This window comes from Mytilus trossulus, chromosome 3, assembly GCF_036588685.1.
Source record: "Mytilus trossulus isolate FHL-02 chromosome 3, PNRI_Mtr1.1.1.hap1, whole genome shotgun sequence".
Taxonomy (NCBI): domain Eukaryota; kingdom Metazoa; phylum Mollusca; class Bivalvia; order Mytilida; family Mytilidae; genus Mytilus; species Mytilus trossulus.
In genome coordinates, this window is record NC_086375.1 from 19,086,353 (window position 1) to 19,100,997 (window position 14,645).

Consider the following 14,645-nt stretch of genomic DNA (forward strand, 5'->3'; position numbering starts at 1 on the left):
AATTACCAATGGAAGGAGTAAGACTTTTTGTCTAAGCTGCCTTTGTTTTAAATTCTTAATTATTTATCTGGTCGGGAATGCTATCTAAAACACTTATTTCTTCTGCAAAAAGGGGTGTCAGACACATTTTTTTTTATCATACTGCTTTTATTACATTATAAATGTCTGGTTCCGTTCGATTCCGTTAAATACCAATTCCTCAGAGCAATTGGTACTTTGCGGAACGGAACGGAACGAAATAATAAATTAAAAAGTTTAAATCAGATTCAACTTGATTACTGTTTCTAATCCTCGTCGGCACGAGAGGTGGAAGGCCTCTTTTAAAAAATATAATTACCAATGGAAGGAGTAAGACTTTTTGTCTAAGCTGCCTTTGTTTTAAATTCTTAATTATTTATCAGGTCGGGAATGCTATCTAAAACACTTATTTCTCGTGCAAAAAGGGGTGTCAGACACATTTTTTTTTTATCATACTGCTTTTATTACATTATAAATGTCTGTTTCCGTTCGATTCCGTTAAATACCAATTCCTCAGAGCAATTGGTACTTTGCGGAACGGAACGGAACGGAATAATAAATTAAAAAGTTTAAATCAGATTCAACTTGATCACTGTCTCTAATCATCGTCGGAACGGGCTGTTGAAGGCCTCTTTTTTAAAATATAATTACCGATGGAAGGAGAAAGACTTTTTGTGTAACCTGCCTTTGTGTTAAATTCTTAATTATTTATCTGGTCGGGAATGCTATCTAAAATACTTATTTCTCGTGCAAAAAGGGGTGTCAGACACATTTTTTTTTATCATACTGCTTTTATTACATTATAAATGTCTGTTTCCGTTCGATTCCGTTAAATACCAATTCCTCAGAGCAATTGGTACTTTGCGGAACGGAACGGAACGGAATAATAAATTTAAAAAGTTAAAATCAGAACCAATGTTTCTAATCATCGTCGGAAAGGACGACGTGAGGTCAGTCTAGATATCATAATGCATGACTTGCAAATGCGTTAATTTCATGATAATTTATCAGGACAATCCGACATACTCATCTACAGAATAGTTCCCGATGTTATACATTATTGCACATTTCACCTGTGAAGATGAGATTAAGTATACATTTGTGTTATTTGTATATGGAAAACCGTAAAACACAGAAATTTTAAAGTTTGTTTTGTTTTAAAGATTTTTCGAAATTTTGATAAATGCCCCCTTTGGATACCTTAAATGCAATTCTGATCCGTTCCGTTCCGTTCCGTTCCGTTCCGTAAAGTACCAATAGCCATACAGTAGTTGTAATAAAACTGATATTTTAGACATGCATAACTGATATTGGCGAATTTAGAATAGTTCGTCCCTACATCGTTGTTCTTGAAACAATCGTTATTAGTATACATGTAAGTTTCCTGACGTATAAGCTCCATAGAGGATGAGCTCCAGAGAAAGCAGACTAGTAGCGTTTCGTTAGTTTGATTGTTAGGAAAGGAGAGGAAATGCAACCACTGGTATAGATAAACGACAGAATTACCATACAAGCATTTATAGTCAACACAACCAGAAAGAGTTCCCTTCGTTGGACGGGGAATATGTAGGCTTCCAAGAAGGAACAAGTGACATGTCTAACTCTGAACAGTTAGAAAACGGACTATCGACATCGACCGCTTGTTCTGAAACTGCATGCATATATACGTATACATTTATGATAGTGATGAGTTCTTGTGTCTGACAAAAACTAAATTCCTTCATGGTTATATCTTGCCATACATTTATATTGGTTTGTAAGGAAATTATTCAAAATCGTTATTTGAAAATCCTGTTCGTGAGATGTAAATTCATTTCAATACAGAAATTTCGTCTATATATTAAGTTTCACAAGTGTATAACACGGAGAAGCTCTGAAGGTACAATACTCCCATTTTGTTTGGGTGTGAACCATCGATGTTTACAGCAATATCAAAGAATAAGATGATGATGGTAGAAAGAACTATGGGCATCATGTGGCAAATATTACATGCACATTGGACTATGAGTTGTCAATTTGTATGAAAAGATTTCCAATACAACCATATTATTGAGAAGGAATGTTTACATGCTATACTATCGTTCTAGTATTACAGGGTTCTTGTGGCGTTCACCTTACACACACAACTTTTTAAAGATGTTTAAAAAAAAGACAGAACCAATTTAATGTCATATTTCCCTATTTTTTTTAAAATATAACCAAGTCTTTTATCGGACAAGAATACCCCTATTTAGCGAACAGGTAATTTATTCTTATTTCTGTTATTGAATACCAAGGAAGAAAATAAATCCCGAAATTAATTCAAACTTTGATACTCAATAGTTTCCCAGCAAAATATTCCCATCCTTTGGGGATAATTAGTGTTCGTCCAGTGGCATATATAACAATTGTGATGACGAATTTCTTCCTTTGTTCGAGAATCATCTTATTGAAATAAAAATCTGTGATTTTACTATGTCCACAACTTCGATGAACCAAAGCAAGTTATACATCGACCTGTATTTAAATCAAACTTCTTCTTCTTCTTCTTCTGGTATACAATAGTCTATCGACATTCGATGATTACATACTGTTGGCATACATGGACTTGTCTATTTACAAATCTTTTACCCCAATTTATTCGAAATATATTTTTTTCTTATGTTCAATGTATACATGTATATATTTTAAATTGCGCTATAGTTCCGTAACTTTCTACTCAGTTGTATAAATGAATCGTCAAAAAGTGCGTACAATCGTCGAAAAGTGCGTACATTTTTTTTAAATCATTTTTTCTGGTATGTTTCAATTTGTCCTTCACTATTGACAATGAGTATATTTTACATTTTCCAAAATTCACACTTGGAAAAAATATTTAATTAGATTTTAATTTTCATCAAATCATAGCTTATTTTTTTGGTATTATTTTTATTTTTATGAATAATATTCTTTACACCAGATATGTTATTTATAAACAAGCGTATGAGTTTAGTAATGACAAGTAAGACAGTTGTATATTATACATTTAATCATTCAAAATGGAAAGTTATAAGTTATCAGCCGTGTACACCGATCAATACTTGAACTTGCAAGCCCGACAGGAAATCGCTTGAATACCTGGACGTGTAACCTCACACCCCTCACAATACCTTTGGCAGTAATACCTTTAGTCATGCTGGTGATCAGATGAGGGAAGATCAGAATTTATTTGAAAAAAGTTTATTACTTTAAAGAATTATGAACAAATTAGATTTTGGAAAACAATTTTCATGGAACATTTATTTATGATTTCAACTTTGACTTTATACCTAATTCCAATATTAACAGTTTAAAAACAAAATACCACGGTAATTTAAAAAAAAATAAGAATATGTTCCGTATCAAGTTAGTTAGTCGGAGAAAACAACCATACGATATCGACACGCAATTACGACTACATCGTTTACTATAGTTTTGTTTCTTTGTGGTTTATAGACATATCGGTGTTATAAATCGTGAAAGAAGACAAAATGGCTGAACGCTAAGAATTGATACTCTAAATTTAAAATCGATGGTGATCGCTTATCTAGCGGAATAAAACTTTAATATCTATGAATTTGAGCATTTTTATACAGAATGAACATAATATCAATTTTTGATTTTTTTGCAAAGTTTCCCTTTAAAGTTTTTAGAATTTTAATAACTTTCTTAAACTATCCTGGGTTTGTACCAAACCTGGACAGAAGCTTGTTTATGATCATAGAATAGTATCCAGAAGTAAATTTTTCCGTATTATACTTTTAAATGGACTTAGTTTTTCTGCGGGGAAACATTACATTCACTCTGTGGTTAAAGTTTTTAAAATTTTAACAACTTTCTTAAACTATCCTGGGTGTGTACCAAACTTGGACAGAAGCTTATTTATGATCATAAAATAGTATCCAGAAGTAAATTTTGTAAAAAGATAATTCCATTTTTTCTGTATTTTATTTTAAATGGACTTAGATTTTCTTTAAGTTAACATTACATGCAGTTAAAGTTTTCAAAACATTCATTAGATTTATTAACTTTCCAAGATTTTTAGACAGAAGCTTCTTACAATCATAAGATGGTATCAAGAGGAAAATTTTTATTGATTTTTTTCCTCATTTTTGTTGACCCCGCGATTTACAGCCAAAGTAGGCGAGACACTGGGTTCCGCGGAACCCTTACAAATTTTTATTTAACTAGGAAATGGATTTGGATAATACCTTGTCAATATCTTACTTAGTTAATAAAAATAAGCATCTACTGTTGTTAGTAACATTATTGTTTCTTATTTTTACCAGGTGAGCATTTTTTTTATATTTTAAGGGTGGAACAAGAATTGATGGCAAAAGTAATATCCAAGATGTCAACAAATAGAACAATTGAACCACCTCACATCAGTCATTTTGTTGAGGAAGTTGAAGAAAGCGTTTGTAGTGATCATGAAAATTCCATGTTTTGTAAGTTTATAGTCTTGTCCTCATTTCAATGCTTTGGTGTCAAAATATCACTACTTTGCAGTAATGAGCTAATAATCTCTTCAGGAAAGTTAAAGAATTATGCAGGCCCTGGTTGTTTCACGTCCCCTTCCTCTGCTTATGTGTCATTATATTTTCTTTTGTGATAAAGGTATGGTTTGAAATAAAGCTTCATATATTATTTTTTCATTTTGACCCTTTGATGCCATGGAAACATTTCAAACAAGATTTGCCTAAACATGTAGAAAAAATGGGGTTTTATAGACCCCTAAAAAATTTGCGGTTGTAAATTGGTATGACTTTGTCAACATCTTTGTCCACGTCGTCCAAAGACATTTGGTTTCTGGACGATAACTTCAGTATATAAGTAAATATAAAATATAATCCAATTCATTGACTGATACATTGTAGTAATGGAAGCGCTTGGTCATAATGGACTTCAGTTGTTTATTGATGCTGGTCAACCTGTAGACATGTCCTTGGTTAACTCATTAGTAAAAGAATGTGTACTTGAGAAGGTCTTCAGTATGTTGGGGAAAAAATCTGATGATTTACAAACTGGTATGGCTCATACAGAGATGAGAATATCCACAGCTAGTAGCACAGAACATGGACAAATCAGAGATTTACAAAAGGTACTTTCATATTACAAGCAAACTTATTGTTGTAAATGAATTTCTATGAGTAATTGCAAATGACAACATCTTATAAAGTTTTAAAACAAGAAAACTGTATTGTCTTTTTTTTTTAACATGTTAGTTTAGTACTCCTTATCAGAATACCTGTAAATTATTACATTGTGATTGGTTGCCTGTAAATTATCACATTGTGATTGGTTTTAAGCCGTCACATGATGACCCCCTATGGATTTGTAGGGGGTTAGTAAATTTCATAGGAGGTTCATGATGTGACTTTACTACTAATGTTGACATCATTTATTAATATTGTTGTGTTTTATGGTTTATTTGTTTACAAAATGAAGCGGAAAAAGTCATTATAAGGTTCACTACTAACCCCTACAGACCACAGAGGGGGAATAAAATCCAGAGGAGATTCAACCTTCAACCTTACTCCTATGGATCTTATTCGTCCTATATGGATCCGTAGGGTGTCAGTAGCAAACCATATAACTTATAATAGCTTGTCATGATATGTATTTTATATGTTTTATTTAAATATGCTGGAAAAGATATCACAATACTTATTTGTCATATGTGTAAGATGAACCTGCTCTTGGCTAAAAATAGAACATAGGGGTAAACTGTAGATTTTCCCTTTTATTTCTGAAACCAAAGCATTTATAGGAAGTCTGACACGATGTAAATTTGATCATCAGGACAAGATAAATCTGCCAGAAATTTTCAAACAAACATTCAACCTGTTATTGGGTTGCTGCCCCATAATTGGAATATTTTTAGAAAATTTAGCAGTTTTTGGTTATTATCTTGAATATTATTATAGATAGAGATAAACTATACGTAGCAATAATGTTCAGTAAAGTAAGATCTACAAATAAGTCAGAATGACCAAAATTGTCAATTTACTCCTTTAGCGGTTATTGTCCTTTATATTCAATTTTGAACAATTTTTCAAAATATTTGCCTTGCCAGAGTTGACAATGTTTTCTCTGGGTAACAGTCTGCTTTATCACCCTCTCAGCTATTGCTATTTGTATATATTTTTAATAATGAATAACCTTATTATACGACCGCAAAATTTGAAAAAAATTTCGTCGCATATTGCTATCACGTTGGCGTCGTCGTCCGAATACTTTTAGTTTTCGCACTCTAACTTTAGTAAAAGTGAATAGAAATCTATGAAATTTTAACACAAGGTTTATGACCACAAAAGGAAGGTTGGTATTGATTTTGGGAGTTTTGGTCCCATCATTTTAGGAATTAGGGGCCAAAAAGGGCCCAAATAAGCATTTTCTTGGTTTTCGCACTATAACTTTAGTTTAAGTTAATAGAAATCTATATAATTTGACACAAGGTTAATGACCACAAAAGAAAGGTTGGGATTGATTTTGGGAGTTTTGTTTTCAACAGTTTAGGAATTAGGGGCCAAAAAAGGGCCCAAATAAGCATTATTCTTTGTTTTCGCACAATAACTTTAGTTTAAGTTAATAGAAATCTATGAAATTTAAACACAAGGTTTATGAACACAAAAGGAAGGTTGGTATTGATTTTGGGAGTTTTGGTCCCAACATTTTAGGAATTAGGGGCCAAAAAGGGCCCAAATAAGCATTTTCTTGGTTTTCGCACTATAACTTTAGTTTAAGTTAATAGAAATCTATATAATTTTGACACAAGGTTTATGACCACAAAAGAAAGGTTGGGGTTGATTTTGGGAGTTTTTGTTTTCAACAGTTTAGGAATTAGAGGCCAAAAAAGGGCCCAAATAAGCATTATTCTTTGTTTTCGCACAATAACTTTAGTTTAAGTAAATAGAAATCTATGAAATTTAAACACAAGGTTTATGACCATAAAAGGAAGGTTGGTATTGATTTTGGGAGTTTTGGTCCCAACAGTTTAGGAATAAGGGGCCCAAAGGGTCCAAAATTAAACTTTGTTTGATTTCATCAAAATTGAATAATTGGGGTTCTTTGATATGCCGAATCTAACTGTGTATGTAGATTCTTAACTTTTGGTCCCGTTTTCAAATTGATCTACTTTAAGGTCCAAAGGGTCCAAAATTAAACTTAGTTTGATTTTGACAAAAAATGAATCGGTTGGGTTCTTTGATATGCTGAATCTAAAAATGTATTAAGTTTCTTGACTATTTGCCCAGTTTTCTAGTTGGTCCAAATCGGGGTCCAAAATTAAACTTTGTTTGATTTCATCAAAAATTGAATAAATAGGGTTCTTTGATACGCCAAATCTAACTGTGTATGTAGATTCTTCAATTTTGGTCCTGTTTTCAAATTGGGTTACATTAAAGTCCAAAGGGTCCAAAATTAAACTTAGTTTGATTTTAACAAAAATTGAAATCTTGGGGTTCTTTGATATGCTGAGTCCAAACATGTACTTAGGTTTTTGATTATGGGCCCAGTTTTCAAGTTGGTCCAAATCAGGATCTAAAATTATTATATTAAGTATTGTGCAACAGCAAGTCTTTTCAATTGCACAGTATTGCGCAATGGCAAGAAATATCTAATTACACAATATTGTGAAATAGCAAATTTTTTTTTTAATTAGAGTTATCTTTCTTTGTCCAGAATAGTAAGCAAGAAATATCTAATTTCACAATATTGTGCAATAGCAAGATTTTTTTTTAATTGGAGTTATCTTTCTTTGTCTAGAATCAACTTAAATCTTTGTTATATACAATATACAATGTTTATTCACTTTTTACTACCAACTGATAAATTAGAATAATCTTTACCATTCACTGATAACAAGCAGTTTTTTTACATCTTAATATTTTATGATGTATTTAAATGAGTAGTTATTGTTGCAAACTCCATTAGAAATTTAAATTGAGATTAGTTCTGGAATAAGGGAAAGGGGTGTGTGATTAAAAGAATTGGGTTCAATTTTTCTCATTTGAAATTTCATAAATAAAAAGAAAATTTCTTCAAACATTTTTTTGAGAGGATTAATATTCAACAACATAGTGAATTGCTCTAAGAGAAAACAAAAATTTTAAGTTCATAAGAACACATTCATTCTGTGTCAGAAACCTATGCTGTGTCAACTATTTAATCACAATCCAAATTTAGAGCTGAATCTAGCTTGAATGTTGTGTCCATACTTGCCCCAACCGTTCAGGGTTCAATCTCTGCGGTCGTATAAAGCTACGCCCTGCGGAGCATCTGGTTTTACATGATTTCCAAAGCATCAGTAAATACAGGTGATCGACACAAGCTCTTGAGAGCCTCTAGTTAAGAAATTTCATCATATGTCATCTTTTTAATTCATGTTTATTTTAGATTCTTTTTTATCACTTCTGTAGCCTTGAATATATTTTTTTCAAGTTTCTATAACAATATAATAACTACAAATGAAAATTATAATTGCAGGATGAATTTGATAACAGACATGTTATAACTCCCAAGCCAACACCGAAATCCAGTCCTATTATGTCACCTGTACAAACGAAATTGCCACCTTTAACACCACCAAACTCACCTCCTATTGGCAAAGAAATTTATGATATTCAAAAGTTTGAAGTGATTAAACCAGAATATGAGTCAGAATTCTCAGAATCTATTGATATAAGTGAAGAAATGAGACAGTTGCAAGGTATTTTAACTGTTTTAAAGTTTTAAGCTCACCTGGCCTGAGAGTTATTGCCTTTGATGATTATTACTACAATATTTTGTGTTTGCCTTATTTTTATACGACCACATTATTAAAAAAAAAATTGATTGTATATTGTTGGGGTCATTGTCATCAGGATGAAGATTGGGATTGATTTTGGGGGTTACAGTTAAGGAATAATGGGCCAAAAAGAGGCCCAAAAAGGCATTTTTCAAGTTTTCAGACAAAAACTTGTGTTTAAGTGTATTGATCTCTCTGAAATTATACCTCAAGTTTCACTATCTCAATGGTATGTTATTAAGGAATGGCTTTGGTAGGTTATGACTCAAACCGTTTAGGAATAAGAGGCTGAAAAGTGTGGAAACAAGGGTTTCTTGGTTAATTGACAATTATTGCAAAACCAATGAAAGTTTACAATAGATTTACCTGATACTTACCTGGCCATATAAACTTTTGGCAGTTCTATTGTCCCATTTAACAAATACAACAGTTATTGTTCTCAGTAAAGTTTATTCACTGGGACCTGTAAATTTCTTTTAAGAGAAATCTATCACTCCTTGATTTAAGGTATGCTGATGTATTATTTTTCTACTATAAGGCTGTTGCATTAAAAGATGTATTTAAATAGGTAATTTTGGTTGCAACTCCAATGGAATTTTGAATTGAAATTATAACCGTAACTTGAAGGAATGAAATATTTTTTTGGAAAAAGTGTGGGGAAGGTGGGGACAATTCGTAACAGCATAGTGTTTTAGACAAAAGCAAAAAATGAGCATATTACCAACTCGTTGAATACAGTTGTTCTGTATCTGAAACCTAGTATGTGTCAACTTTTTAATAAAAATCCAAATTTAAACCTGTATCAATTGTGAAAATTTTGTCTATTTTTGCCCCAATGGTTCAGGGTTGGACTGCTGCAGTCGTCTCCAGCTGCTCATGACGAAGTAATTTATCTAAAGGGACACTAGTAAGCTATGCGATATATAAAAAATATGTATGATTTTTTTTTTTCAATCATTTATGAAAGTGTGAAAATAGTGAAAAAATATTTCGCTTTAAACCGCCAAGTATGGTTCAATATTGACAAATTAAGCTAAGAAACATTGATGATGAATTATTCTTTTGCAAGTGAATAATTATACTGTTTTTTCCCCCTGTTTTAAAATAGTTGGGGTATACTGCTTTACCTCTGTCTGTCTGTCAGTCCATTCATCCTTCTTTCCCATTTTTTCGTAGCATCTTTCTTTAGGAACTACATCATAAGGATTTCTGAAAATTGGTTTCTGTGTTTATATAAGTCAGCTTTACTGTCTGATGTGTTTTCAGATTCATCAATCAACAACTTCCTGTTTACCAAATATTTACATCATTTTACACATGGTAGCCAAGCCCAATTAGAAAATTTTCTTGGCATATATCTTTCTCATGAACTAAAAAACATTGATTTCTGAAAACTGGTTTCAGGGTTTATATAAGTCATCTATACTGTCTGATGTGTTTTCAGATTCAACATTCAACATCTTCCTGTTTACCAAACACTTGTATCATTTTACACATGATAGCCAAGTTGAAAATTTTCTTCGCATCTTTCTCAGGAACTACAATACAAGGATTTCTGAAATTGGTTTCAGGGTTAATATAAGTTAGCAATACTGTTAGATGTGTTTCTACAGATATCATTCAACAACTTTCTGTTAACCAAAATATTTGGGCAGGGCTGCTGGGGTATCATCGGTGAGCAGTATCTCACACTTTCACTTGTTCAACCTCATTGAATCTGTATTAGTGTGAACTTCAATTTAAGCCCAGCTTAGCTAGAGATGGATAATGCATGCAGTGTGCATGTACCATATTTTTAAGGAAAAGAATGTCAACATTGAAAGCGGAAATAAAAGTAAATCATTTGTTTGACTGATTTGATCGATAAAAAATCATTCTTATACAGGTTAAAATGATGATTTACATATAATCTTAATCTGTAATATGAAATTAAACAGACCTAGAAAAATCTAATGGCATGTGTTTGCTTTGTATTTTTGCTTTGTATTTATATCTATATTTATGTATATATTGCTTACATGACCACTCAGAGGTCAACCAGAAAGTTAAGATGTCAAGACTAAAATACACATGAAACAAAGCTACATATTGGCAAGCCCCTGCCCTGTAAACTGTTTACTGTAAATTCAGAAATTATTGCATGTATTTATTATTGTAATTTTGTCACTTTAGACTAAAAAGATATTTTATTTTTTTGCAATATTTAGAAAAATTCTGTTAAATTCTTGTATATTAAAATGCATGTTTGATTTATTGTGATTATAACCCTGTCCCATGTTTTGCAATTATAAAAACTTAATAAATATTTTACATGGTTGTAAATCAAATATGAGAATTTGAGTCAAATCAGTGAACAAGAATTTGACCTTGACTTCATTTTCATGGTTCATTGGTCAATGTTTAGATTTCTTGGTTAATGTTAAGTTTATATGACAGTTGCAATAAAGTTTTATATTTAGGACTATCAACATGATATCAATGATTAGTAAAGAAGGCGAGACATTTCAGCGTGTATATACTAAAAAGATAACCGTAAAATATTGATTTTAGACCTAGTTTATGAATTACTGTAATTTAAGTACCTGGACTATATTGCTTAAATTTTACAATGATGGTGCTGCCTGCCTGAATAATTTGAATAACTATATTTATTTATTGATTGATTTAAAGGGAAATTATCAATACCAGAAGAAAAAGTGATGACACAAGAGATACATACAGTAGTCACCCCAGTTACAACTCCAGTTCCAGAGGAAGATACATTCAAAGAACAGAGATCAGTGAGTCCCCGACCATTAACACCAAGCAATGAAAGAAAGGAAATTGTAATACCAACTATACAGGTAATGATAACAAAATATTGAAAGTTTACAAATCCTGTAGATTTCTGCAATTATTCTGCAACACTTCTACTGCTTTATAAACAAATGACTACTGCAACTTAGAAATTTGTGGCAATATTTAGATTCCCTTGTAATTCCTTTCAACCACAAAATATTTTTGTAACCTTTTTTCTGAAACAATAGTCGAACAAATTTTACAGCTTGACAGAGAGGAGTTTTTGACTACTTTTCAGATTTGTCAGACGCATACTTCCAGCTTAAACTGTAAATACTTGAATAACTTGAATGATCAAACTTTAAAATCTTTGTCAGTTGCAAATATCTCCTGTATCCAACGAATAATAATAAATCCACAGTAAATGATATTTAGTATGCAGTTTTATCATATATTTAGTACAAAATACAGCTATTTTATATATCTAATAAAGGTTCTTTTTTCCAGTCTGTATCACCTACCCTGTATCGCATGGCTAAACCCGTATCGCATACCCCGTATCGCATGGTAAAACCCGTATCGCATACCTTTTTTTTTTTTTTTTTTTTAAACTAAAGTCAGTTTTTGGGGGGTTTTTTTTGCTTAAGAATTTTTTTTTTTTTCTTCAAAAAATAGGTCAATTTTTAGAATGACGTCATTGTTTGGTATGTAACGTCACTAACATCAAGTTTTCATATTGTATGTGACGTCACGAACATCAAGTTTTTACAACATATTTTTTGGCACACTAAATGCAACTATAAAAAATACAAAACACTCAAATATATTCAATAATAAACAAAATATTTTCAAAACAACAGATTGTAAGGTAACCTATGTACTTCGTATAAATAGTTGAGCAGTTATTTTAAAGCTTTGAACAAGACAAAAGCAGAACTGAAGGTAACCCAGTGCTATGGATCAGAAAACAGTTCATATAATATAATACTCTTCTGTTGAAATATATGATAAAGCGTATAATACATGGCAAAATCCGTATCACATGCCGTATCACCCTCGACCAATATCATCCCTCGGGCCCAAAGGCCCTCAGGCTGATATTGATGTCTCGGGATGATACGACATATGATACGGATTTTGCCATGTATTATTCTCTATATATAAGCATTGGCATATCTCATTACGATGGAGATTATTTGGCCCCTTCACCTCAGTCATGGTCTATTGACTTTGAAGCTTTCACTTAGTTTTCATATACAAAATGTATTAGTTTGTGGTTAGGTCAGTTCATTGAGAACCACTTGTGGTTGGTCTATTATTTTTGGTATGCATTTGTATAAGCATTAGCACATCTTATTTCAATTGAGAAAATGTGCGCTTTACTTCAAAGTTATGGCGTTTTGACTTTGAAACTTTTTCTTAGTTTACATATAGTTTTTGATTAGGTCAGTTAAAGCTGAACGACTAATGTTAAGTCATTGATATTTGGGATGCAAATGTACTGTTTGACTTTGAATATTTGAACTTACAATATATGTTAAAGTATTGATATTTTAATTTTTACATTTGTATTATCAAATAACAAATAGGTAAAACATGTCTCTGTATTAACAGTTACATGTTTTACAAAGCAGAAACAGGGTAAATGACATACAATCACAAATTTGTATGTATACATGGTGTAAAATAATTAATGAAGAACTTTTGTCTTTTGTTCATTTGTTGTATTCACTTTGTCTGTCTCCCTTTAGTGAAGTAACTCAAATGGTTCACTTAATTACCTTTAAATAGAAGGTGGCATGAGAAATCATTTCTTGTATCTGATGCACAATTTTATATCCCTGTTAAGTCCCAGTCCCACTAGACCACGATCGCACCACACTCAACTTGATCTAAAATAAATTCAGATCCTGGTGAGGTTGCAGTATGAGCAGCATAAAAATGTAAATTTGCATTGCTTTCATGATGCAACTAGGTGCTCATTACGCTTCTACAATGATCCCACCACGAGTTTACCACGTTCTCAAAGCACTTATTCTGTGAACTCACTACGCTTATCAAGACCTTTCTAAGCTCATCACGTTCTCACTTCGACCATACCACCAGTTGTCTGATTGCAACACCTTTTTACCACACTTCTACTGCTCTTACCTCGAGTATACTATGTTCATACCTCGATATTATGATGTTCTTTGCAATAACATCTACATCGTGTTCCATGTCAATACAGTTCTGTTCCTTCTATTTCTGATTAATACGTAGATTTTTCAGAAACAATACAGTCATTCCGCCACAATCTACTAGAACACATGGGCGTGGTGGTAGGGGTTGATGTAGAGCCAGGAGCTCTGATAGTAACCAATCCAACCTAAATTACAACCTATTGCTGGTCCATAAAGCTTAAATGACGATATTTTAGTGAATGATAGCAGAAATGACACACATGTGTCAATAGATATAGGAAGATGTGGTATGAGTGCCATAAGACAACTCTCCATCCAAGTATTAATTTATAAAAGTAGACCATTATAGGCCAAGGTACAGCCTTCAACATAGACCCTTGGCTAACAATGAACAGCAAGCTATAAAGGGCCCCAAAAATTATTAGTGTTAAACCATTCAAACGGGAAAACCAACGGTCTAATCTATAGAAAAAACAAGAAACACGGTTGAACCATTAGAGAAAATGGTCAAGAAGTTCTCATTACATACAGACAAAGAAAACATGGAAAGAATTTATATATTGTATGTGAAAATGACAATGCAAATGATGGTCTTAGTATGAAGGTAGTTAGGTGGTAGGAAGATCGTGATGAGGACGGCAAAGGCGTTCTGAAATTGTGCTTTGGTCATGAACAGGGTGGTATAGTCGTAGCGGTAGCGTAGACAGGTCGCGGAGAGAACATGATGATCGTAGTGAGGTATTACGTTGCTGTATGATCGTAACGCAGCGTCTCCTAATATAATCATGCTTTCGGATTTTGCCACGACCGTACCACTATTGTTTTGAACATGTTCAAAGTTGGTCAGGCTCATCACAATCTTGAAGACCTCGCCATGACTA

General features: G+C 32.4%; 1 protein-coding gene across 2 annotated transcripts in view; it reads left to right on the forward strand.

The window, feature by feature from the left end:
* LOC134710322 (protein TALPID3-like) overlaps positions 1–14,645 on the forward strand; it is a 178,440-nt gene that overhangs the window by 136,934 nt on the left and 26,861 nt on the right. For both annotated transcript variants that reach the window (XM_063570647.1, XM_063570648.1), the window contains 4 exons: positions 4,330–4,463; positions 4,893–5,116; positions 8,503–8,725; positions 11,474–11,646. In XM_063570647.1, coding sequence (XP_063426717.1) covers positions 4,330–4,463; positions 4,893–5,116; positions 8,503–8,725; positions 11,474–11,646 — 754 coding nt within the window. The remainder of the gene's footprint in view (positions 1–4,329; positions 4,464–4,892; positions 5,117–8,502; positions 8,726–11,473; positions 11,647–14,645) is intronic.